Source organism: Astatotilapia calliptera, chromosome 6 (genome assembly GCF_900246225.1).
Source record: "Astatotilapia calliptera chromosome 6, fAstCal1.2, whole genome shotgun sequence".
Taxonomy (NCBI): domain Eukaryota; kingdom Metazoa; phylum Chordata; class Actinopteri; order Cichliformes; family Cichlidae; genus Astatotilapia; species Astatotilapia calliptera.
The window spans coordinates 36,290,465-36,318,420 of NC_039307.1; the positions used below are offsets into that span (position 1 = coordinate 36,290,465).

General features: G+C 42.3%; 1 protein-coding gene across 2 annotated transcripts in view; it reads left to right on the plus strand.

The window, feature by feature from the left end:
* LOC113024705 (glycine receptor subunit beta-like) overlaps positions 1 to 27,220 on the plus strand; it is a 79,011-nt gene extending 51,791 nt beyond the window's left edge. Inside the window, exons 7-11 of one of the 2 annotated variants that reach the window (XM_026171983.1) lie at positions 3,981 to 4,118; positions 5,067 to 5,219; positions 7,010 to 7,158; positions 20,837 to 21,010; positions 24,770 to 27,220. In XM_026171983.1, the coding sequence (XP_026027768.1) occupies positions 3,981 to 4,118; positions 5,067 to 5,219; positions 7,010 to 7,158; positions 20,837 to 21,010; positions 24,770 to 25,063 (908 nt within the window). In that variant the 3' untranslated portion in view covers positions 25,064 to 27,220. The remainder of the gene's footprint in view (positions 1 to 3,980; positions 4,119 to 5,066; positions 5,220 to 7,009; positions 7,159 to 20,836; positions 21,011 to 24,769) is intronic. The other variant, XM_026171984.1, reaches the window with a different exon arrangement.
* Positions 27,221 to 27,956: the final 736 nt, after the last annotated feature.

Here is a 27,956-nt window from a genome sequence, read left to right on the forward strand (position 1 = left end):
AACATAACCCTGACAGACCCAGCAATGTTTGCATGCTTTTCAGCATTTACTTTTTTATTATTTCACAGTTGCTGTTACAACACTTCTCGGCTGCAGTGTCCCGGCTGCCAGCCACACATACACAACAACAACAATGCAACAGGGGCCAGACTCCAAACACTTTGGAGAATGTGAGAATGTGGATGAGGGTCTGGTTTCCAAATGAACCAACTAAAGAGGAAGCCATTTGCCTGATTAAGGGAACACAAACCTCTCTTGCAGAGTCTTATTTAAGCCTTAAAAATATCGTATCAAACAGCATGAATATTCTAAGAGCATTTCCAGCAGAAGACCACATGCAGGACATCAAGTGTCCAAGCCTCTCAGTTCACTAATACCACTTGGCTGACTGGACCAGCATTCTTAAATCAACCACACAAGAGCTCTGTTGAGCAGCAAAACATCTTCAGTCTTGTTGACCCAGAATCAGATAAAAAAGGTTCAGTCACAAGTCACAGCTGTGCAGCTAGGGCTACGTTCACACTCCAGGTCTTAATGCCCAATTCTGATTTTTTTGATCAAATCCAATTTTTTTTGTCTGCTTGTTCACACTACAAATAAAATGTGACAGCAAACGCACTAGTGTGAACCCTCAAAGCGGCCCGCATGCGCAAAAGAAGACATCACACACAACGCGCTCTGTTTAGACCCAGACCAAACAGTATTGTTTGACTGTTTCGGATTTTATGTTTTCCAATTTTGCTTTAAGTTATAAAGTTATTTTGTTATTTACATATGGCCTAATAATGATCCTTGTTGCTGTTTAAGAGAGGAGCGGTGCTTCAAAGGATAGTTGCAGATTTCTGTCAGAATCTGCAGATTATACAGTACAAATAAAATGTTCACATATCTCCAACATTGTCTTCCCAACAGTTTCACAGACATCTACACTGGATGGCCAGGAAGCGTTCACGATGTCTTATTGGGCGCTTCTCCGGCACTGGTAATTGGTGTCTGTCTCGTGTCAGTGATGTAAAAGACGGATTTAAAGGCGACATGAAACTGCCATGGTGCTGGGTCGTTGACCCAGCGTTTTGGGTTTTATATGATTATTTTCCTCTCTTCTAGTTATTCCGATTTTGGTATTCTGTGTCCTCCCCTTGTGCCCTGTTTGTGTTCTGGATTTCCTGTTTTATTTTGAAGGTCTGTGTGTGTTGTCATTGTGTTCAGCTTGTATCCTCCAGTCGTCTTTGTGTATTAGGATCAGCTGTTCTTTCCTCCTGTGCGTGATTACCTGATTACCTTGTGTGTGTGCATAGATAGTGGGTGTCGGTCTGTGCTCGTTGTCAGCTCGTCTGTGTTTCATGGTGTTCTGTTCCTTGTTTGCGTCTCTCTGCCCCTCACCCCGTTTTGTATGATCTCTGGTTTGTTATTTAGTTTTTCCAGTCTAGGTTTCTTCAGTTAATTGTCATGCCTCACTGCCTGTTCTGTAACTCCATCACTTGGAAATAAACGTCACTTGCATCATCAATCTACTGCCTGCATTTTGGGTCCTCTTTCCCTCCAACACCACACGGCTCACCTCGGCAACTGTGACACAAACAGCAGTCGCTTTCTAAAACATCAGATTTGTATCGGATTCAGTACCACATACGAAAGTGACCCAGGTCGGATTTAAAAATATCGGATTTGTGCTGTTCAAACTGTCATACCATGATCGGATATGGGTCGCATGCGGTCAAAAAAGTCGTGTTCGATGTGCTTTTGCCTGCAGTGTGAACGTAGCCTAAGAATGAGGAAAAGACAACAAGAAAATAAACACGCAAACAAGAAACACATTTTTTTTCCCATTCAGGGCAACTGTGTTGGTTCTTGGTATTAGTGCAGTTTGAAACATTTTTGATGCATTTTTCAAAAGTATATAATAACAACTGATAGTCGTTTTGCTAAATTTTCCATGTTTTTATTTACCTGACCAAGTATTGGAAATACTCAGCGAAATACTTAGGTCATATCTTTTTCAATTCAATTCAATTTTATTTATATAGTACCAAACAGTCGCCTCAAGGCGCTTTATATTGTAAGGTAGACCCTACAATAATACATACAGAGGAAAACCCAACAATCATATGACCCCCTATGAGCAAACACTTTGGGAAGGAAAAACTCCCTTTTAACAGGAAGAAACCTCCAGCAGAACCAGGCTCAGGGAGGGGCGGGGCCATCTGCTGCAACCGGTTGGGGTGAGAGAAGGAAAACAGGATAAATACATGCTGTGGAAGAGAGACAGAGATTAATAACAAGTGTGATTGAGTGCAGAGAGGTCTGTTAACACATAGTGAGTGAGAAAGGTGACTGGAAATGAAAAACTCAATGCATCATGGGAATCCCCGGCAGCCTAAGTCTATTGCAGCATAACTAAGGGAGGATTCAGGGTCACCTGGTCCAGCCCTAACTATATGCTTTAGCAAAAAGGAAAGTTTTAAGCCTAATCTTGAAAGTAGAGATAGTGTCTGTCTCCTGAATCCAAACTAGAAGCTGGTTCCACAGAAGAGGGGCCTGAAAACTGAAGGCTCTGCCTCCCATTCTACTTTTAAATACTCTAGGAACAACAAGTAGGCCTGCAGAGCGAGAGCGAAGTGCTCTAATAGGGTGATATGGTACTACAAGGTCATTAAGATAAGATGTGGCCTGATTATTTAAGACCTTGTGTGTGAGGAGCAGGATTTGGAATTAACTTCTGGATTAAACAGGAAGCCAATGAAGGCAAGCCAATACTGGAGAAATCTGCTCTCTCTTTCTAGTCCCTGTATCATGGATGGATAAAGCTGTGTGTTATCTGCATAGCAGTGAAAACCTATGAAGTCTATTAGATAGATATGACACAAACCACTGCAGTGTGGTACCTGTAATGCCGACAGCGTACTCTAATCGCTCTAATAGGATATTTTGGTCGACAGCATCGAACGCTGCACTGAGGTCTCGCAGGACAAGCACAGAGATGAGTCCACTGTCAGAGGCCATAAGAAGATCATTTGTAACCTTCACTAAAGCTGTTTCTGTGCTGTGATGAGCTCTGAAACCTGACTGAAGCCATTCCTTCAAATAAGCCATTCCTCTGCAGATGATCTGTTAGCTGTTTGACAACTACTCTTTCAAGGATGTTTGATATGAAAGGAAGGTTAGAGATTGGCCTACAATTAGCTAACACTGCTGGCTCTAGAGATGGCTTTTTAAGTTTAATTACTGCCAGCTTGAAAGCCTGTAGTACATAGCCGAATATTAGAGATAGATTGATTATATTTAAGATCGAAGCTTAAATTCATGGCAGGAGTTCTCTGAGCAGTCTTATAGGAATGGGGTCTAAAAGACATTAGATGGATTGGAGAAATGAATTACTGAAGTTAACCCAGAAAGATCAATCAGAGAAAAAGAATCTAAATGAATATCAATGGTGCTGTAGATAATGTTACATCTGTGAGATGATTATAAGTCTTTTTTTTTCTCTAATGGTTAAAATTTTATTTGTGAAGAAGTTCATGAAGTCATTACTAGCTGTTAAAGGGATGGTTGGCTCAACAGTGCTCTGATTTTTTGTCAGCCTGGCTACAGTGCTGAAGAGAAACCAAAGCCCAATCAAGATGGTTTAGGAGCATAGAGTGAAGTCAAAGGGGCCAACAAGTGCTCAGTACTTTGTATGTTATATTTCATGAAAACTACCACATGTGCTGTAATATAAAGAGCTCTGTTCTTCTTCCAGTAGCTTCTGGAATCTTGATTTTAAATTACTTCCAGCAGATTTTGGGGCTGCTATCCCCATTTTAACATACTCATCTAATGGTATACTGCAGTGGGAGAAGGCAAAATTAGTTGAAACAAAGAAATTAAAAAATAAATTGAAGTCAAAATGTAAACTATTCATATTATGTATTATATTGTGTACTTTTTATGTCTATTATGCTGATGCTGTAAAATTTATGATTCTAATTTTTATGTTTTAGTTGGCTACACCACCAGTGATCTTGTGTTCATGTGGCAGTCTGACCCAGTTCAAATGGATGAGATTGCTCTCCCACAGTTTGACATCAAGCAAGAGGATATAAAATATGGAAACTGCACAAAGTACTACCAAGGAACAGGTTAGTAATCTGTAATTGAATTAAAAGACTATGTCCAATTTCTGTAAATTGAAATTTTATTATACTATGCAGGCAAAAACTAGTCTGTGCATGTATTACTTCTAGGCTAGGCTATAGTAACCCGTTATTATCAGGTCACTCTAAGAGCTTCTTGTAAAGCCTTCAGTTTGTTTAGAATGCTGCAGCAAGAGTACTGACAGGGACTAGAAAGAGAGATGATATTTTCTCCTAATTCCATCGCTTACTCTCAGGCTACCTGTTAAATATAGAATTTAAAATCCTTCTTAAATAAGGTCTTAAATAATCAAGTCCAATCTTATCTTAAATAAATAATAGTAGTATATTGTCACAGTAGGCCACTTCTCTCAGACTGCAGAATTACCCGAGTTTCTCAAAGCAGAATGGGAGGAAGAGCCTTCAGTTATCAGGCCCCTCTTCTGCAGAACCAGCTTCCCTCTCTACTTTCAACATTAGGCTTAAAATTTTCCTTTTTGACAACTCTGGATCAGGTGAGCCTGAATCCTCCCATAGTTACGCAGCAATAGGCTTAGGCTGCTTGGGGCTTCCCATGATTCATTGATTGTTTCTTCTTCGCTCACCTCATTTTCGTGTTCTGTGCATTTATCGACCATTATTATTTTTATTCATTAGCAGTGATTAAACTCTATCGCTCTCTTCTAGTGTGTCTTTTGTCACTTCTACTCTCCCCTCCCCTAAATAGTTTCTTCCTGTTAAAGGCGAGTTTTTTTGTTCGCGTTGTCACCAAGTGATTGCTCATAGGAGTTGTCTGATTGTCGGGATTGTCTAAAAAGATAATTTGCCATTATTAACTACAATGAAAATAAGATAGTTTGTCTCAAAGTAATGCAGAAAATATTGAATATGAACAGCTTATCTTATCTATTTAAGATCTGTGTGTTTGAGTATTTAATCATTCTCTGTTTCCAGGATACTACACCTGTGTCGAGGTTATATTTACGTTGCGACGGCAGGTCGGTTTTTACTTGATGGGAGTTTACGCTCCAACACTGTTGATTGTTGTTTTGTCCTGGTTGTCATTCTGGATCAACCCTGATGCCTCAGCTGCAAGGGTGCCACTAGGTGAGTACCACAAAAACACATTTTGCATTCTTTGTTTGAATCACTTTACATTTAAGTAAACTGTAACCAAATGTTTGCATTTCAGTGCTGGGTACCCTATACAGAGAAGTGTTTGGCCTAAGACTCCTCATGCTTAAATTTCAATACAGGCATTGATTATTTGTGTTTGCAGGTAACACAGCTGCTTCTTTATTCAAGACAGTTGGACACCTCAAAGGAAAAAAAACATACAAATCACTTAATAATTGTTAATTTCCACTTAGGTCTTGCATTGACCATGCTGGTTCATTGTCAATACATACTGGTGCAATTAATGGGACAATGAATTACGTTCTATTACTGTGCTTCCCTTTAAAATCTCAGCTTTGAAATAGGTTTCTTGAAAACAGCAGCTGAATTCATGAAAACACTAAGTTTATGAAAAGCATTTGTCAAGAGTTTGTTAATTTTGACAGATGATTTTCGTTTAATATTGTCACCTAAATTCTTTTACTTTTAGTATAGTTTTAGTTAACCAAAAGTCATAAGATTATTGTTGATTAAATCTAAAGTTGATTCAGTTGACTAAAATATAAAGTGTAGAGGTCTCATGTCTTTCCAGTGAGAGTAGCTCCAAGGGTCAACCTTTTGCTGTGTTTTCATGAGAAACAAGGAGCATGGGAGAAAGCTGTACCATGTACTGAAAAGAAAGAAAAGCAGATGTAGATTAAATGTCTATGTCTAACCTTAATGCACAAGGATCATTTCTAAACTTGTCTCACCTGTCTCCCCAGCTTTATCGGTTCTGATTGAATCCAGTCTCCCCAGCAATGCCTGATCTCATGTTACTTTATATAAAATGGACCCCATTAAGTTCCATAAAGCTTGCCATCCAGATTTTAGAATAGAGAAATGGTATGGCATCTTTGTGTGTACATGAGCATATTCTTATTTGTTGTGGCTACGACTGTTACTGGAAGACAAACTGATAAATTTGTCATTTATCTGTGTAGAGCCATATATTTTGTTTCTTACATTTCACCTTCACAAAGCTACTGTAAAGCAATACTTATCAAACCTAGTTCAGTAATCAATTGCTATGAACATGTGGTTATTTCAGCATATATAGCATGTAATTCGGGCAAATATAAAGCAAATCTGACTATGCTGGCCTTTACAGAATTGTAATTGGATTAATAAGACATGACATCAACAAATTTAATAACAAGATGCATGTCTCAGAGGGGCTTTAACCAGGCCATTTTCTGAGAAACATCCTCTTCCTGATGTTAAATTTGTTTTCAAGTCCTATTGAGAGCATTATTATATGCATGCATGAGATTTTCATTATGAATCAGTACCTAATTTCAGTCAAGATTCCTCGTTGCTCTGTTCCCACAAAGACAGATTGAATATTGAATGATGAGGGAAAAAAAGTGCTAGCTGTAACTGTAGACTGATCATTCACTTCTTAAAACTTTACCTCACTAAAACATATTTTAATACTACTGTTTCCCTCTGCTCAGATTGACATAATGATGCAGCCATACATTTAATACTGTGCTTGATAAAGGATCATAATGTTCAATTTACAGAACTCTTAAAGAAGGCATTCAGATGTAACTGAGTTGTAGCAAATGCGATGTTATATGTATATTCAATATGGTGTATTATAATGATCACTACTTTTAAAATTGAATCTCCTCTTTTTGATGTATCCAAGCAGAATTAAATGATCAGAAATCTCAATTACCTGGAAATGATTATTATAAAATGGTAAAATTAACATGTTAACATCTGTGCTTTTCTAGGTATTTTGTCAGTGCTTTCGCTATCCAGTGAGAGCATGTCCTTGGCTTCAGAGCTACCAAAGGTTTCCTATGTAAAGGCTATTGATATTTGGCTCATTGCCTGTCTGCTCTTTGGTTTTTCATCCCTGGTGGAATATGCTGTAGTCCAGGTCAGTTCTTGCAAACAACCACTCACACTGTACTGTAAAATACATCTTGCTATATATAAAATATCTGTGTACACATAGCTTAGTTGGAAAACCTACTTGGGGAACAAGCCTTGGGACAAGATAACAATAACTGCATCAGCAATTCAACAAAATATTTGCATACTATTTTGCAGTGTAGAGGTTTCTGTCAGAGTTTAGGGTCCAGATGCAGATGTGCAGAGATGGAATTCTAAACAAAAAGCAAGCGTTTATTTTTGGCTGCCGTTTGCTGTTTTTGCATATTTCTCCATCTCTGAGTGAAGTCCCCTCACAGTCTTTTGAGATGCAGCACCAGGCTTATAGCCTGGTTTATAGCTTGGTGCTGCAGCACACACACTGTCTATTAAACCGACCAGAATCTGTTTGTGCGTTTGCAGTTGGAGACTATCCCAGTTGCCATTGGTGAAGAGACAGGGTATACCTGGACAGATCACCAGTCTCTAGGCTATAATAAAAATGAAATGTTTATTACTTAAATTCAAAAATAGTACCTAGAACTTTTCATTCATGTTTCCCATGGAAATAAGTTGACAGAACTTAAAAGGAATCCTAGTAATGGTCAACAGTGGCTAACACAGAGCACTGCAGTCAAGCGAGCCGACATCAATTTTCTTACACTGACTGCACTAAGCTTTACAGTAGCGCTTCTTCTTTGTTGCTGATTGAAAACACAGGCGCAAGCACACACACACACACACACACACACACACACACACACACACACACACACACACACACACACACACACACACACATACAAATGAACACATTCACTTTTTTTCTCTTCAGGAAATTAAGAGAAATTAAGCTCCTGCACCATTGTTTTCCTGATTGGGTGTTCATTTATTCTTCTTTTCAGTTTGGGTGGCAATGTTATTCTTCCTTCAGCTACTCTACATCTCTGTCAAGGTTGATTTCTATCGGCAGCAATATCCCACAGAAAATAAAGGACAATTATGCTCGACTTCAAATTCTCATCAGATTCCTCTTCTTGGACATCTCATCGCAATCCACTGCACAAACATAAGGACATTTCTGTTCAAATTCAATATAATATTACATAAAAATTTATCTGTGATTGTGGACATGAAATTGCCAGTTGACTCTTCCTCTGGGTTACCTTCTCTACATGTCTGCCAACAGGCTTATTTTAATAAATAAAAATGTACATAAACAATCATCTTCAATAGTTGACATGAAATTCAGTGGAAGAATGCTTGTAAATCCCTCCCTCTTTGGGATTTGCTGACCATAACCCATCTATTAGACTGTCTTTTAATCAATTTTAACTTTGGTTTTATCGTTCTTCTATTGAGTCTGTTTTATCTCTTTGTTTGGTGGCATGGTTTGGTCAGACCTCTGTCACAGAGAAAAACTCACTAAATCAGATTTTGCCTCTCTGTACTCTAAACAGGTACAGAGGGTGGCTTTATCAGTTCTTTATAATGGTTCCCATTCTCTACGGGGTGAATATCAGTGTCTTCCCTCTGGACGGAGGTTTCTAGTTACAAGATGCAGGACAAAGCATTATAAAAACAGCTTTGTCCCTGCTGCTCTCACTAAACCTAATAAGAACTGTTTTTGGTTTGAGTCATCTTGTCTATTTACCAAATATGTGTCTGTCAGGATTAAATACGTGTGTGTGTTTTGTGAAGGGATGCCATATGCTATCTTTTTTTCTGTAAAACAAATTTACCTAAAGGTATAAATACAGTAACCTTGAACCTTGGAGGGGCTGAACTGCTGATCTTTAATAATAATATGATTAATAATAATAATAATAATAATACATTTTATTTGAATGTGCCTTTCAGAACATTACATACATTTTTAACACAATGTTATCACATTCCTTTGATGTGATGTGATCATATTGCGTTGACTGTATTGAGCAAAATTGTCCTTTAATTTTTGTGGAATATTGCAGCCAATAGAGATTAAACTTGGCACAGATTTACAGCAGTTGGATGACAGTAAGAATGTGTTGAAAGTTTCAGGTCAACTTTCAAGGATAATTTTTAATTTATTTTCGAATGTGCCTATGTGCTGTGTCTCAGTCCAGCTCTGTCCAGCGATTGATAGGATTTCAGCCACTTCTATCTGCCAGTGGTACATGCAGGGCCCGATCCTTCCATCATAATTCTTCTCCCTGCCTCCTCTTCTTTCTCAGGTTTCTGATGCCTGAGGTATTCACTAAGTACATGATCAGTTGTGGCTGTCTTTCTGATGTATTCATGGTTCTTTATTGTTTTTTCCTGAATTTTTTTTTTGCTTTTATTTTTTGTGGCACTCGGGCCTCTACAGCCGAATGTTTTGTTGTCTTGATGTCAGTGGCGTCACCTCCTTTGGCCAGCTGATTATACCAACCGGCAGGGTGTAGGCGGTGATTACCTGGATCTTTTTCTCCCCATTCAGCTGACTCCTCAGCACCTACCTTCTCTCTGCAGGTATTTGCTGGTTGCGGTTTTCCTAGTGGCTTCTTCATGGTTTCCATTTGCCTGTGGGATTCCAAAGTACTTGTAGCCGTCCTCAATGTCTGCCTTCTGCTAGTGCAATCCCCACAGTTCTGACTACCTTCCCTCTCTGCTTCTCCGAATGACATTTAGCTGTTGTTGCTTTATATCCTCGTGGTGTGGATGAGTGAATCGATGTCTCGTTCACCCCTGGCATACAACTTGATGTCATCCATTTAGAGGAATTGGCTAACAGTTGCTCCATTCCACTGTCAGTATCCATATTCAATCTTGTTAAAGGTATGGGTGATGGGTTTCATGCCTATGAAGAACAGCAGTTGGGACAGAGCATCTCCTTGGTACTTGATGGTGACTTGTTCAGTTGTCTTGAATTTGGCCTATAGGTTATAGCATTGTTGTTCAAATTACAAGGACATGGATGTGAACAGCTGTCTCCCTCAGGATAACCCTGGTTTGGGCCGTACAGTTTTATACTACAACAATAACAAGTACTATTATGGGTATCTTCTTCCGGAAGCAATGTGGCAGTCCTGTTGTCTCCTTATGAGTCTTCACTTTGTCCCCACCTCCTATCTGCTCCTTTTTCCTGGAATCACAAAGACAGACACAAAAACACCTCCCTGCCTAGCGCTGATCATTTTAATATTACTGATTCTACATGTCTAGTTCAGGACATTCTGTTCAGACTCCCTTCGGTCCAGAGAATATCCTTCTAACATTATCAAGTGTGATGTGTAAGCATGTTGCAAAACCCTCTGCGCTAAGTCAACTCTTCAATATTTCAGTCCAGACATGCCGCTGGATGAAGCTTTTGACCTTCAAACATGGAGCGCTAACTTGTTTATGAGCACACTGCATTGTGTATATAAAAACAATAAAACCAGCTTTGTTTAATCATTTTAAACCCTAACACTCTTTCTTTTTTACCAATTCCTTATGTGCCTGATCCTCTTAGCTGCTATGCGGCCTGACAGGAGCTTCCGTGTTGTGCTTTGGCAGGTTATCATTCCCTTCTGGGGATCCTTGGGGATCAGGACTGTCTGGCCTTCTGTCCTATTCTGGGTGTTTCTTATCTATTAGCAGCTAGTTCATTTGTACTGGAAGCTGCTTATGGAGTGCAGTTAGCTTCTTTAGCCAATAGGTGTGAATATATGACACGTGAAGGTCTGCCACTGTGACGGTTACTGGATCCTGTTCAAGGTGGTGCTGTGGTCCTAGCTTCCCTATCTACTGAGCATTGTTGTTATGAGCCCCATCCTTGATAATACTAATATTAATAATAATTAATAATAATCATTATTAATAAATTGATTTGTATAGCACTTTTTAAAAGATAGGCTTGCAAAGTGCTTCACATTTTGAATAAAAGTCACACACTGCAGATAAGTATACATGTTAAAACATACTGTCACACCTTCATTTCAGCCTACAGGCAATTATGGTCTATCCTTCAAACTCCACCATTAACCACCGTTACCTTCACCCTCCACATCTTGTCGAGCTCTTCTCTGAGCCCTTGGTATTCCTCAAGCTTCTCGTGTTCCCTCTTTCTGATGTTGCTGTCTTTGATGCCGCTACATCTATCACTACAGCCGTCTTCTTCTGTTTGTCTACCACCACTGTGTCTGGTTGGTTAGCCACCATCATTTTGTCCGTCTGTATCTGGAAGTCCCACAGGATCTTAGCTCGGTCATTCTCCACCACCCAGTCTCCCAGTTTGACCTCGGGACTTCCAGGCCATATTCGGCACAGATGTTTCTGTACACTATGCCGGCCACTTGGTTATGGCATTCCATGTATGCCCTGCTTGCTAGCATCTTGCACCCTGCTGTTATGTGCTGGATTGTCTCAGGGGCATCTTTACACAGCCTGCACCTGGGGTCTTGCCTGGTGTGATAGACCCCAGCCTCTATGGATCTTGTGCTCAAAGCTTGTTCCTGTGCTGCCATGATCAGTGCCTCTGTGCTGTCTTTCAGTCCAGCTTTGTCCAGCCTCTGATAGGATTTCTGGATGTCAGCCACCTCTGCTATCTGCCAGTGGTACATACCGTGCAGGGGCCTGTCCTTCCATGATGGTGCCTCCTCTTCCTCCTCATTCTTGGGTTTCTGCAGCCTGAGGTATTCACTGAGCACACGGTCGGTTGGGGCCATCTTCCGGATGTATTCGTGGATGTTTGTTGTCTCATCCTGGACCATGGTGCTGACACTCACCAGTCCCTGGCCTCCTTCCTTAAACTTAGCGTACAGCCTCAGGGTGCTGGACTTGGGGTGAAACCCTCCATGCATGGTAAGGAGCTTCCTTGTCTTGATGTCAGTGGCTTCTATCTCCTCCTTTGGCCAGCTCATTATCCCAGCAGTGGAGCAGTGTGATATGACCAAAAATATTTATCACGAAATACATTTGAAAATTTGCGATAACGATATAACTGATGATATAATTGGCACTAGACAAAACACTTTACATCTCCACAACTTTATTAGTGCAAAAAAAAAAAAAATCAATGTATTTTCACTTAAACAAGCAGCTGTTTTTTATGTGCATTAAAGTTATATAAAAATTTAACAGTGCAAATGCAAATTCCTTACTGACAGTTTAACCAAAAGGCATTTCCAGTGGAAATTGGCCGACATATCCTCAGCATAACCATTTATAATATCTACAAAACTTAAAAAGAGGTTATACACACACAATACGGTAATATTATGTTGAAGCACAGTACGCATCACTCCGCGAGGCTCCTGCCTATGATAGCTGTAATGCTCCGACAATCCATCAAGCGGTGTGGATTCATAGCTTAGCAAAGTTGCACTACAACATTTGACAGATTTTCGAGCGCTGTGTACCATATAAAATTGTCATGATCCTGGGTCCTTTTGACCCAGCGTTTTGTGTTTTCTCTTCGCGATTTTGGTTCTGTTCTCTAATTGGTGTTTACCCTGTTCCCCCCGTGTGTTCCTGTTTTATTGTGAAGGTCTGCGTCTTATGTGAGTGTTTTCAGTTTGCCTCCCTGGTCTCGTCATGTTAATCACTCCCAGCTGTGTCTCCCACCTGTGTGTAATCTCCCTGTGTTCTGAGTGTATTTAAGTTGTATTTTCTGTCTTAGCAATCGCTGGTTCGTCTGTGTTGTTTCCCCTCGGTCTCCCCGTATGTATTTCTCCGGACCTCCCTGCATCCTCATTCTGGTTTGTCTTATTAGTTTACCCAGTTTAGGTTTCCGGTTTCATGTTTTGTCGCCACCGCTGTTTGTACTTACACCCCTGTAAATAAACACTCACCTGCACCAGAGCTGCCGCCTTTTGGGTCCTTACTACAAATCCACACGGCTTGCCCCGCAAACCGTGACAGAACGAACCAGCCACCATGGACCCAGCGGCAGTCAATCCGTCCGAGGAGCTCCAGGATGACATCGGCTACAATGTGGAGATCCTCCTCGGGCTGTGGCTGGAGAATCCTCCGTACGAGCTTCGCCGCGCCGTGGAAGGTCGGCTACAATGTCTCTTTTCCGGCCTGCCATGGCTACTGAATTCACTTCCTCCGACCATACAGGCTTTTCTCCGGCACACACCTCACCTTCTCTCAGCCACTCCTGCCTCGCTGCCCGACTCGCCGGATGTGATCTTGCCCGGCCCGTCGGAGCCGTCTGCGGGGAGGAAACGCCGATCGCGCCGCAAGCGCGCCACCCCACAGCCGGACGTTCGGGCTTCTAAATCGCCGGCTGTGGTGAGTGAGGACTCTTTTTCATTTTCAGACTGCATGACTGTTCATTCAGGGGCTGCGTTTTGTGTGGCGGATGTCAACGCGAGCTGCTTATCGCCTGTGCAGCTACCGGCAGCTCGGTTAGCTCCCCCGCAGCCACTCTCAGCTCGGTTAGCTCCCCCGCAGCCATTCTCAGCTCAGTTAGCTCCCCCGCAGCCAGTGCTACTCTCAGCTCAGTCTCCTGTGCCTCCTTCAGCTCAGTCTCCTGTGTCCCCTTCAGTTCAGTCTCCAGTGTCCCCTTCAGTTCAGTCTCCAGTGTCCCCTTCAGTTCAGTCTCCAGTGTCCCCTTCAGTTCAGTCTCCAGTGTCCCCCTCAGTTCAGTCTCCAGTGCCACCCTCAGTTCAGTCTCCAGTGCCACCCTCAGTTCAGTCTCCAGTGCCGCCTGTAGCGCAGGCCCCAGTAGCTCCAGTGCCGCCTGTAGCGCAGGCCCCAGTAGCTCCAGTGCCCCCGCTACCCGTAGCTCTGGCTCCAGCAGTACCGGTTCCACTCATTCACTCCATGCAGGGAGAAAATTTAAGGTCCAGTCAGGGAGTTTCTCGCGCTTTAGCTGCTTCAGGCACCGTTCTGCACTCCAGGGCTTCCCCAGAGGCTAGGTCTCAGTCCCCAGCTGATTCTGGACCCCTGAAGATTAAGCAGCCCTCAGAGAACAACTCCGTGTCAGTGCTGTCTGAGCAGGGCCAGTGCTCAGCACAGCACCCATTGCCTTCATGTCTGCCAGAGGACTCCATGCCTGCTGGCTTTGTGATGGCTTCTGCTGGAGGGTCCAAGGGGCCCGTCCAGCCTTCATCTCGTGTCTCCGCTGGAGGGTCCGAGGGACCGCTCCGGCCTTTGTTTCCTGTTTCCGCTGGAGGGTCCGAGGGACCGCTCCGGCCGTTGTCTCCAGTCTCCGCTGGGGGGCCCGAGGAGCCCGTTCAGCCACCTGTCTCAGCTGGAGGGCCCGAGGAGCCCGTCCAGCCACCTGCTGCAGCTTCATCATCATCCTCGCCGGCTGCAGCATCATCATCATCCTCGCCGGCTGCAGCATCATCATCATCCTCGCCGGCTGCAGCATCATCATCAGCCTCGTCTGGTCCAGCCTCATCATCAGCCTCGTCTGGTCCAGCCTCATCATCAGCCTCGTCTGGTCCAGCCTCAGAGCCTTCAGCCTCGTCTGGTCCCCCCGAACTGTTTGGACTCCTGTGCTGTCGGCCCCCTGGACTCTTCTGTTTTGGGCTCTGTTTTTTCCTGTGTTCTGGTGTGCTTCGTTTCTTTTGGTTTTGGGCTCGTTTTTTGTTTTAGTCTTTTGGCCTTCTGGTGCTCCGGTTTTGTTTTGCTTCGAGCCCTCCTTCCTTGTTATCATCCAACTGTATTTCTCCAGTCTAGTCTTGCAGTCTCGGCTGACTACTTGGTCTACCAGTATCTGGTGTTTTGCACCTCTGGTATTCTTGCCAATCCCTTTCTGTGCCCCACTCATTGGGCTATTCATCTTAGCCGCTATGATGCCTGACAGGAGCTTCCACATGGTGCTGAGGCAGGTTATTGGTCCGTAGTTGGAGGGGACCTGGGGGTCCTTGAGGATCAGGACTGTCCGGCCTTTGGTTAGCCATTCTGGGTGTCTCTCGTCAACTAGTAGCTGGTTCATTTGTGCTGCCAGCCACTCGTGGACTGCAGTCAGCTTCTTTAGCCAGTAGGCGTGAACCATGTCAGTTCCTGGTGCTGTCCAGCTCTTCACACTGGAGACCCTTTCTTGGATGCCTGCCACGGTGATGATTATGGACCCTGTTGAGGGAGTTTACTGTGGTCTGCCCTCAGATCCACTTGCCACTGAGCATTACCGTTATGGGTTGCGTCCTTCTTCCATATGCTCTTCCAGTATTGTTCCCTCTCCAGCCTTGGTGGTGCTGTTCTCATAGGCTACGTTCACACTGCAGGTCTTAATGCTCAATTCAGATTTTTTGATCAAATCCAATTTTTTTGTCTGCTTGTTCACACTACAAATAAAATGTGACAGCTAACGCACTCTAGTGTGAACGCTCAAAGTGGCCCGCATGCGCAAAAGAAGATGTCACACACAACGCGCTCTGTTTAGACCCAGAGCAAACAGTATTGTTTGACTGATGGCCCTTAATATAAAGACTTCGGACTTTACGTTTCCCAATTTTTGCTTTAAGTTTTTTTCTTATTTACATAATAATGTAGATAACTTAATAATGATCCTTATTGCTGTTTTAGAGAGGAGCGGTGCTTCAAAGGATAGTTGCAGATTTCTGTCAGAATCTGCAGATTATACAGTACAAATAAAATGTTCACGTTTTCTTCCCAACAGTTTCACTAACATCTACACTGGATGGCCAGGAAGCGTTCACGATGTCTTCTCGGGCGCTTCTCCGGCGCTGATAATTGGCGTCTGTCTTGTGTCAGTGACGTAAAAGACAGATTCAATGCGACATGACCGTTCAAACAGCAGTCGCTTTCTAAAACATCGGATATGTATCGGATTCAGTACCACATACGAAAGTGACCCAGATCGGATTTGAAAATATCGGATTTGTGCCGTTCACACTGTCATACCATGATCAGATATGGGTCACATAGGGTCAAAAAAATTGGATTTGATGCGCTTTCGCCTGCAGTGTGAACGTAGCTATATTGTTCCCCTGCCACTGAGAGTACACCTTAGCTGGTTCTGTGGAGAACAGCTGGTTTATTCTCCTACCTTCGATCTCTCTAGTGTACCTCTTCAAGCGGCTGGCCAAGGCTGTGAGTTGTTTCCAAGGCCTCAGGTATGGACAGCTTGCTGTACTTCTTAGGCACCTTCTTTGTCTCACCTTTCTGCAGCTCTGATAGTTGGCTAACCTTCCGCCGTACATATATATATATATATATATATATATATATATTAGGGGTGCAACGATATTCGTATCGATATTGAACCGTTCGATACAGTGCTTTCGGTTCGGTACGCATGTATCGAACAATACAACATTTGTAATTTATTTTATCAATTTTCCTTCTGACGATGCTGTCTGTGTTGAGCGCTCAGTGAATCTGTGTTCGACTACTCCGCCTAGGCTGCACTGTCGAGCGCAGATCCACTGAGCGCTCAACACAGACAGCATAGTCAGAAGGAAGAGCGCAGGGCAAGGTAGCGAGACAGAAGTTAAGCTCTCCTTGCAACAGGCATTGAACTTCATTCAGATCTGGCGTTTGGAATTATTTTGGTTTTCATGTGACGTATGACCCTGAAGGTAAGCGAGTCATGGACTAAAGTAAAACAGTATGTTGGATGTGCCATGCAATGCTCAATTACATTGGTGTGAACTAGTGTGTTAGAGCAGTTAGCTCGTTAATGTGTTGGCCGTCTAGCCCCATGCACGGAGCGATCGGCGGTAGCTCGTTAACGGAGATTTGCCGTGTTGTGGCGTTAAGGTCATTTCAACGAGATTAACCTGAAAGCACTAGTGGGAACACAACGAATATGACTGCACATTTACGCCGACATCATCCTAGTGCAAAGACCAAAACAACAAGCATGCTACTAACTTTAGCCGAGTCATTTAGACAGCTGTTAGCACATGATTTTGCATTCTTTCAGAAATGTAGCTGGGTAATTATGTCATTGGCATCGGTGAGCCACTGTCAATATGTGACATATTGAAGTCGCGTTTGAATTTGCGCTTGTTTTTTTGCTTTCACTTTGCAATCGTGCGAACTGTGTATAGAGAGCGACAGCACTGATCTGTGAGTGATGATAATTTGTGCACCAATTCCTCTGACATCGTCTTATTAATCGTTAGCTTACTATGCAAACATGACAAGTGAAATCTCCCGCAGCAAGCTTAAACATGTGAGAGGTTGATCGCGCAGAGAATCGCTGAGCTTATGTGAGTCCGTGTGTAAAAGCAGCAGGATATATATTTTAGTTCTGCTGAGCCAAATAAGACAGGTCGGGGTGAAGAAGTGACAGCCAAAGAAAAGCTTACCACAAAACGGAGAAGTTATGACAAATCAGACTATAAGGCAAAAAGAAAGTGCAGCTTTATGGTTTCATGGACAAAAGAATTTCTGTGGCTGCAATATGATGAGCTAAATAACCAGGGCTGCACATAAGTGGTCCGCAGGTGCGCATTCGCTGTCAAAATAAAAAACACGCACAAGGGTTAGGGTTAAATTTAAAAACTGTACTTTTGAGTTAAAATATATATTTATAATTTTAATAAATGACAAATTAAAAATGCATGAACATTTTTTTGTATCGAAAAAATATCGAACCGTGACACCAAAGTATCGAACCGAACCGAACCGTGAATTTTGTGTATCGTTGCACCCCTAATATATATATATAAACACCCAGCACGCCCCTGCGGGCGGTTTATCCTTCAAGCTCGGGTCCTCTACCAGAGGCCTGGGAGCTTGAGGGTCCTGCGCAGTATCTTAGCTGTTCCCAGGACTGCGCTCTTCTGGACAGAGATCTCCGATGTTATTCCCGGGATCTGCTGGAGCCACTCGCCTAGCTTGGGAGTCACCGCACCTAGTGCTCCAATTACCACGGGGACCACCGTTACCTTCACCCTCCACATCCTCTCGAGCTCTTCTCTGAGCCCTTGGTATTTCTCCAGCTTCTCGTGTTCCTTCTTCCTGATATTGCTGTCATTCGGAACCGCTACATCGATCACTACGACCGTCTTCTTCTGTTTGTCTACCACCACTATGTCCGGTTGGTTAGCCACCACCATTTTATCCGTCTGTATCTGGAAGTCCCACAGGATCTTAGCTCGGTCATTCTCCACCACCCTTGGGGGCATCTCCCATTTTGACCTCGGGACTTCCAGATTATACTCGGCACAGATGTTCCTGTACACTATGCCGGCCACTTGGTTATGGCGTTCCATGTATGCCTTGCCTGCTAGCATCTTGCACCCTGCTGTTATGTGCTGGATTGTCTCTGGGGCATCTTTACACAGCCTGCACCTGGGGTCTTGCCTGGTGTGATAGACCCCAGCCTCTATGGATCTTGTGCTCAGAGCTTGTTCTTGTGCTGCCATGATTAGTGCCTCTGTGCTGTCTTTCAGTCCAGCTTTGTCCAGCCACTGGTAGGATTTCTGGATATCAGCCACCTCCTCTATCTGCCGGTGGTACATACCGTGCAGGGGCCTGTCCTTCCATGATGGTTCCTCGTCTCCCTCCTCTTTCTTGGGTTTCTGCTGCCTGAGGTATTCACTGAGCACTCGGTCAGTTGGGCCATCTTCCCAATGTATTCTTGGATGTTCGTTGTCTCATCCTGGACTGTGGTGCTGACACTCACCAGTCCCCGGCCCCCTTCCTTGCGCTTAGCGTACAGCCTCAGGGTGCTGGACTTGGGGTGAAACCCTCCATGCATGGTAAGGAGCTTTCTTGTCTTTATGTCAGTGGCTTCTATCTCCTCCTTTGGCCAGCCTATTACCCCAGCAGGGTACCTGATCACGGGCAGGGCGTACGTGTTGATGGCCCGGATCTTGTTCTTACCATTCAGCTGACTCCTCAGGACTTGCCTGACCCTCTGCAGGTACTTGGTGGTTGCAGCTTTTCTAGCGGCCTCTTCATGGTTCCCATTCACCTGCGGGATCCCCAGGTACTTGTAGCTGTCCTCTATGTCTGTAATGTTGCCTTCTGGTAGTTCAATCCCCTCACTTCTGACTAACTTCCGTCTCTTTGTTACCATCCGACTACACTTCTCCAGTCCGAATGACATTCCAATGTCATTGCTGTATAGCCTGGTAGTGTGGATCAGTGAATTGATGTCTCGTTCACTCTTGGCATACAGCTTGATGTCATCCATGTACAGGAGGTGGCTGACAACTGCTCCGTTCCGTAGTCGGTATCCGTAGCCAGTCTTGTTAATGATCTCACTGAGGGGGTTCAGGCCTATGCAGAACAGCAGTGGGGACAGAGCATCTCCTTGGTAGATCCCGCACTTGATGGTGACTTGTGCTATGGGCTTGGAGTTGGCCTCTAGTGTTGTACGCCACATCCCCATTGAGTTCCTGATGAAGGCTCTTAGGGTCCCATTGATCTTGTACAATTCTAAGCATTCCAGTATCCAGCTGTGGGGCATTGAGTCATAGGCCTTCTTGTAATCAATCCAGGCAGTGCACAGGTTGGTCAGCCTGGTCTTGCAGTCTCGGCTGACTGTTCTGTCTACCAGTAGCTGGTGTTTTGCGCCTCTGGTATTCTTGCCAATCCCTTTCTGTGTCCCGCTCATGTATTGACCCATGTGCCTGTTCATCTTATCCAATATGATGCCTGACAGGAGCTTCCATGTAGTACTGAGGCAGGTTATTGGTCGGTAGTTGGAGGGGACCGGTCCCTTCTTGGGGTCCTTGGGGATCAGGACCGTCCGACCTTCGGTTAGCCATTCCGGGTGTCTCTCGTTAACTAGCAGCTGGTTCATTTGTGCTGCCAGACGCTCGTGGAGTGCAGTCAGCTTCTTTAGTCAGTAGGCGTGAACTCCACCAACTCTTCATACTGGAGACCCTTTCTTGGATATCTGCCACTGTGATGGTTACTGGACCCTGTTCAGGGAGGTCGCTGTGGTCTGCCCTCAGATCCACTAGCCACTGAGCATTGCCGTTATGGGTTGCGTCCTTCTCCCATATGCTCTTCCAGTATTGCTCCGTCTCCAGCCTTGGTGGTGCTGTTCTCTTATTATTATTGTTCCCTTGCCACTGAGAGTACACCTTTGCTGTATATATATATATATATATATATATATATATATGTGTATATATATATATATATATATATATATATATGTGTATATATATATATATATATATATATATATATATATATATATATATATATATATATATATGTATATATGTGTATATATATATATATATATATATATATATATATATATATATGTATATGTATATATGTGTGTATATATATATATATGTATATATATATATGTATATGTATATATGTGTATATATATATATATGTATATATATGTATATATGTATATATATGTATATATATATATATATATATATGTGTATATATGTATATATATATATATATATATATGTGTATATATATATATATATGTATATATATATATATATATATATATGTATATATATATATATATATATATATATATATATATATATATATATATGTATATATATATATATATATGTATGTGTGTGTGTGTATATGTATATATGCACATTCAATTCAATTTTGTTATCTACAAATTTGTAGATATGATTTTCTCAAGTCAGACATTTGAGTTTGATTAGTTGGCATGATTTATATGTCAAGCGTTGAAATAAAAAGATTCCTTAATATATAGAGAACCCTAAAAACCTTTCAATTTTCTCTCCTTTCTTGTCTCTATTTCTCTTTTCTGTGCCTCACTCCTTTTTACTTTTGTTATAAAGGTGATGCTGAACAGTCCTAAACGGATCGAAGAGGAGAAAGCCAAAATGGCCACAAAAGAAAAAGCTTTGAAGGAGAAAGAAGGAAAGAAGCCTTTAACTAAACCTAACAACACCATCAATGGCACTGGTGGAACACCAATGCACGTCAACACTCTGCAGGTGATCACAACTTGGGTAACTGACTTCTAAAATCTGTAACTATAGTGTATTTTACATTGTTTGTCATAAGTGCACATCTATCCTTAAAAATCAATACAAGAAAAAAAGAAAAATTTTGAGTCTAATAAAGAAAAATATGTGCAGGTCAATACTTAAATTGTCTAATGCATATAAAGGAAATGGCAGGTCAAGATCACCTCAGGCTTCATGCATGCAGCAGTGAGTGAAAAGAATACTAAAAGTATGGATGTGCACAAAAAGCAAAAAATGATCCAGGAATTTTTTTGATTTATAAAGCAATACATGAGCATATATATATATATATATATATATATATATATATATATATATATATATATATATATATATATATATATATATATATAGCGATTAGACATCATAGGATAACTGGATATACCACACTAATGAGAATGCATGCTTACTTTGTAACCCTGGGATTCAGAGTAAAAAACTACAGTGGCTTGCAAAAGTATTCGGCCCCCTTGAACTTCTCCACATTTTGTCACATTACAGCCACAAATATGAATCAATTTTACTGGAATTCCACATGAAAGACCAACACAAAGTGGTGCACACGTGAGAAGTGGAAGATTTTTTACAAATAAATAACTGAAAAGTGGGGTGTGCGTAATTATTCAGCCCCCTTTGGTCTGAGTGCATACAGTTGCCCATAGACATTGCCTGATGAGTGCTAATGACAAAATAGAGTGCACCTCTGTGTAATCTACTGTCAGTACAAATACAGCTGCTCTGTGACAGCCTCAGAGGTTGTCTAAGAAAATACTGGGAGCAACAACACTATGAAGTCCAAAGAACACACCAGACGGGTCAGGGATAAAGTTATTGAGAAATTTAAAGCAGGCTTAGGCTACAAAAAGATTTCCGAAGACTTGAACATCCCACGGAGCACTGTTCAAGCGATCATTCAGAAATGGAAGGAGTATGGCACAACTGTAAACCTACCAAGACAAGGCCATCCACCTAAACTCACAGGCCGAACAAGGAGAGGGCTGATCAGAAATGCAGCCAAGAGGCCCATGGTGACTCTAGACGAGCTGCAGAGATCTACAGCTCAGGTGGGGGAATCTGTCCATAGGACAACTATTAGTCGTGCACTGCACAAAGTTGGCCTTTATTGAAGACTGGCAAGAACAAAGCCATTGTTAACAGAAAACCATAAGAAGTCCCATTTGCAGTTTGCCACAAGTCATGTGGAGGACACAGCAAACATGTGGAAGAAGGTGCTCTGGTCAGATGAGACCAAAATGGAACTTTTTGGCTAAAATGCAAAACGCTATGTGTGGCGGAAAACTAACACTGCACATCACTCTGAACGCATCATCCGCAGAGCACACCCTTGGCTAGGCAAGGGTCTGCCCAAGACCCCACGTTAAGCAAACAAGAGCTTTTCCATCTTCCTAATTGTCTGAATGCACCTGCTATACACTGTGAAGACCCAGGGAGCAGCCTAGCATAGAGCTACATTATGGTCCGACCCAAGAGGAAAGTAACCACAGCCCGAGCTAAATGGGAATACGCTAAAGCCCACCAAGAACCAGGTTCCATGGGGGAACTGGGCATCCAGGTCTACAAGTTGAAAGTCACTGGGAACCGCTAAGAAACGTCAAGATTAGGATGGAGTCAGTCCCATAAGTGCTGGGGGACCAATACGAACTGCCTTGATTGCTGCCACCACACCTCCCATTGTAACTGTAACTGCAGACTTGCCCACATCCAGCTGGGATTGCAGGAACCGCAGATTGGTGTAAAATATGGCCTCGTGGGGGTCCAACTGGTGGACGGCACACCAGGAGGCAACAGTCTTCAGTAGTAGGAGTAGGCAGCTCTAGTGGATGGTGCACAAAACTCCTGCAGAGTTTGCACCACTGGCTCAGGCAGCCCTAGGGCACAGAGCCTCTCTCTCTAAAGGGTCGGGCCATCTGCCTGAGCCCTGCAGGGAAGAGATGGATGGTCCTGCTCTTATGAGACTGGAGGTCCTTTTGGACAGGAAGCACCCATGCGGTCCAGTTCAGGAGCGGTGGGATTGCTGAAAACCATGGCATGTGAGGCCAAGAGGAGCCACCAGGATCCACTTCCTCTCTTCGTTCTGGACCTTTTTTCTGATATTTTTCTGAGTACATAAACCACTGACCGCAGACAATACCCCAGTAAGGTCCCCAATGCCACAGCAAGGTTTCACTGAGCGTGTCATGACCCCTTGACCAATGTGCCAATAAGCCTGGATGCCCTCCCAATATTGTGGCCCAACTCTGTTCTCTGGGAACTAGCTACTGGCTAAATACAAGACAAGTTGTATTTATCAGGGGAGAAGCACAGTCTCCAGTCAACGGCTCCCCTGGAGCTAGGGCTAGAGAGGAGCTGCTAAGAGGCTAATCTGCAATAAGCCACAATCAGGGGGAGGTAGAGACACCTACCTAGGCCCTGCTCCCCCCTCACACGTGAGGCAGCCACTTTCCCAACTGCCCTAGGCATATCAGAAAGTGGAGGGCCAGTGCACTTTTCCCCAAAAAACAAGAATGGGTCTCTCCAGTTTATGCAGGCAAGACAGAACAGTCTATGAATGACTGAGGACTTTCTCTGGCCAGCATAGCATGCTTGCTTATCGCTTAAAGGCAGCACATAATAGCAGAAATAGCACTTAATGTCTAACTTCACGGCACCATGAGGAATACACTGAGCTCTCTCTGCAGCCTGGAGACAAAACTCTCACTTGCTGGTCTGACAGTTTCAGACCTGAACCCGTGAGACCACAGGAAATACGCCAGAAGGATTACAGCAGGACACAGCGACACTGAGTGGGCAACTCATTAGACTGCGATAAATAGACTAGAGATAACTTCAGTCCAGCACTTGACCAGTATGCATTGCCAATTTCCATTTTGAAAATGTTCCTTTTGATGGATCAGATTTTCTGTAGTAGTGCACAAATTCTCCTCTTAAGTTTGTTGTAATAAATCCCAACTTACTTGGGAAGTGGTATATGCCTCTTCAGGTCTGGTTTTCTATGTCTATGTTTATTCATGAGACCCCTGGTCTTATTTCTCGAACGCTGTTTTTGAAAACTGTTTTCACACATGAATTATGGACACCTGGAGGAGAATCTGGACATGAACATTGTCTTAAGCCAAGTTTTGTCACTTGCTGCATATGCGTAACAGAGCATTCTATGCATTTAATGCATTCTCACTACTGCAAACGTTCTATTTGGTTTTAATAAAAGGTGGTGATTGCTCTATTTTCGCATTAGCTCATTCAGATATTATATGGACTCTATATATGGGAATTGATTAATTGTTGTCTAAGCCAACCAATTTGATTCTCATTCAAATGTTTAGAAAAGTTAAAGACTGTGCTACATGTGTGAAAATAGCTGAAAGGCTCCATGTAACACCCTAGAGGGAAATTTCATTTCAAATCATCAAATGTTTAGAACATTTTAATTCATTAATTCAAACAATGCCAGAGATTTCAGTGTGCAACAAAATGGCCTGAAACTGGCCATTTTTCAAAGAAAAAAAATATCTTGATAAGTATTTTGAAATATAAAGATAAAACCCCACTGCACTCATTATATATGTTATGCATGTGTCATAAATTTTTTATGCAAATGAGAGACTATTTAGCAAAAGGCCTGTCTCTGTTTGAGATGGAATGACTTAATAGCAATATCTGTTTTATAAGAGCAAAAAGAAATCTATTAATGTTGTTCAGTCAGCATGTGTCTTTTACCAGGTCGTTGAAACCCGCTGTAAGAAAGTTTGCACTTCGAAGTCTGACCTTCGCTCCAGTGACTTCAGCATCGTGGGATCTTTACCTCGAGACTTTGAACTTTCTAACTTTGACTGTTATGGTAAACCAGTTGAAGTTACAGGGGCCCTCAAATCCCAAAACAAAGCCAACAAGAAACCACCACCACCTAAACCTGTCATACCGGCAGCTGCTAAGCGCATTGATCTTTATGCAAGAGCCCTTTTTCCCTTCTCTTTCCTCTTCTTCAATGTTGTCTACTGGTCAATCTATCTGTAAGAGGAAGAAGAAGAAAGTGATTTGTATCTTGGGTACAGAGCGGACAGTGCTGACATTAAAAGTACACTTTTCTTTGATAAATCATATAGTAAATTTATATATAGGTCATTCCATTAAAAAAAAATCTGTTTAATCAGATAAAAGTTCCCACCTTACTCTATCAGAAACAGCTTTCATGTACAATATTTTTAGTATTTTCAAGGAAGCAATGAATAATATTACCTTCATCCTGTCAATATTTTCCAAGGTACATGGATGCTTGAAATTTCATTTGTAAGTGTCAACTCAACCTATGGGTTAGATATCGGGTTAAAGCAAGTTATATCATGGAAGGTCTCCTTTTTACCTACATTTTCAACCTGTTCACATCTGCTATACAGGTATACAACACAAAAACTGGTGGGTTGTTTGTTTGTTTGGTTTTTTTAACAATGGATATGTGCCATAAAACAAGCTATTGCATAAATCCACCATATGTGATGAAATTAGAAATGCCTGCAACTAGAACATGTTTCCAACAAACTAACAGTAATCTCTGAGCAGTCTTACTCGTTCAGCAGTGTTGATGCTCCAAGGAAACCATGCCTATCACAGCTTTATTCCAGTCGATCAAAACAGACTGGAAACTGTCAGTTTGTCTGGTGTCAAAAATACAACCATTATGAAGGCTGGATTTATTATTGCCAGAAGTTCCTACACAAGATTGCACGTCGTTGCTAACTAACAACTCTTTTTTTCTGTTTAGAGCCATGTTTGCAAAGCTGCAAAAACCAGTGTGGTTCCCGGGTATAACTGCAAATTTTCACAAATATAAAACTTAGCGTCCTATTGCTTGAGTTCCCTTAAAGCCTGTATATTAAGTAGGCACTGCATGTTTGTCTTTGTGTAATACAGGACATTGTGCTAGTTATAACCTAAATTATGCAGTTTAAAATATAACTGTATCCTGTGCATTAGAAATAAATGCTTTTTATTGAGGGTAACATTACTGGTCACACTTCATGCTAAAGGTATAGTATTCTAGAGTGGCCAATGTGGATGAGAATCGAGGAAAAGAAGGTTCTCTACAAGAACCGGTTCCTAGTAGTCCAATTCCTTGGAATTGTTAGTCTGCCTGCCTGTCAATCCCGCTTATCAGTTCTGGCATGTATTCTACAATTAGCTGATTTCAGTTATGGAGGAGCAAATGTAGGGCAGTTTCCAGCGTGGATACGAACATAATTTTTATTTTTATTGCAAAAAAAGGAAGTGCAAACTGCATCCAGGACAGAACAGGTTGTTGCTAATATAACAGCATGCAAATGCTAAGCTATCCAAGATCCCAGAGCGATGCTAAGCTGAGTGAATGCTGATCCCAGCCCATGGCTGAGCCATCACTTGTGAGCTGCCGTGAAGCCAGCTGCCACTGAACTTCATCCAGTAACAAACAGATGAGCAGTTAGGCTGCAGGCTTCGTTTCTACCTGTTTTTATTTATATATTTATATTTATTTATATATTTATATAGCCCAAAATCACAACAATCTGTTCATGTTTCTGAAGTAGAATCAACATGGAGATCACTTAAAAGTCTCTTTGTGCTTGTTTTCATTTTTTTTGTGCTGTAGGCTTTGTGTTCATACCTAAATACTAAGAGAAATATTATATGTGTCCTCATTAGGGCAGGGATTTGTGTTGATGTGTGGGACTGTAAATTCAGGTTTATATTGGCAAATGGTAATTATGAGACAATATGTTTTCGTTCATTTGACCGAGAAATGCAGTTATAATGTAACAAATAGTGTAACAAAGTACTTCCTCCTTCTTTTGAGTAATGACCCCTGATCGTAACAAAGAGTGGAAATACCTCCAACATCCACAAATATTTGACCCACCGGATGTAATTAATTTGCATGAAAGTAATGTCTTTGACATGGTGCTTAGAGATGTTGGTGACTCTGAAAATGAGAATGGATACGGGAATCGAATCGATAAGTGAAATCAATCATGAAATCCCATCCCTAGTGGCGAATAATAAATAAAATAAATTCCATGATGAAAATATAATCCAAAGGGAATAAAAAATGTAAAAATATTCTTCTGCAATTTCCCTGTTGTTTCAAGTTTGACAGTAGAAGCATGATTAAATTTATTTATACAGTGGGGCAAAAAAGTATTTAGCCAGCCACCGATTGTGCAAGTTCCCCCACTTAAAATGATGACAGAGGTCAGTAATTTGCACCAGAGGTACACTTCAACTGTGAGAGACAGAATGTGAAAAAAAAATCCCTGAATTCACGTGGTAGGATTTGTAAAGAATTTATTCATAAATTAGGGTGGAAAATAAGTATTTGGTCACCTCAAACAAGGAAAATCTCTGGCTCTCACAGACCTGTAACGTCTTCTGTAAGAAGCTTTTCTGTCCCCCACTCGTTACCTGTATGAATGGCACCCGTTTGAACTCATCATCTGTATAAAAGACACCTGTCCACAGCCTCAAACAGTCAGACTCCAAACTCCGCCATGGCCAAGACCAAAGAGCTTTCGAAGGACACCAGGAAAAGTATTGTAGACCTGCACCAGACCTGCACCAAGCAAGCAGCTTGGTGTGAAAAAATCAACTGTGGGAGCAATCATCAGAAAATGGAAGACATACAAGACCACTGATAATCTCCCTCAATCTGGGGCTCCACGCAAGATCTCTTCCCGTGGGGTCAAAATGATCATGAGAACGGTGAGCAAAGATCCCAGAACCCACGGGGGGACCTGGTGAATGACCTGCAGAGAGCTGGGACCAAAGTAACAAAGGTCACCATCAGTAACACACTACAACGGCAGGGAATCAAATCCCGCAGTGCCAGACGTGTTCCGCTGCTGAAGCCAGTGCATGTCCAGGCCCGTCTGAAGTTTGCCAG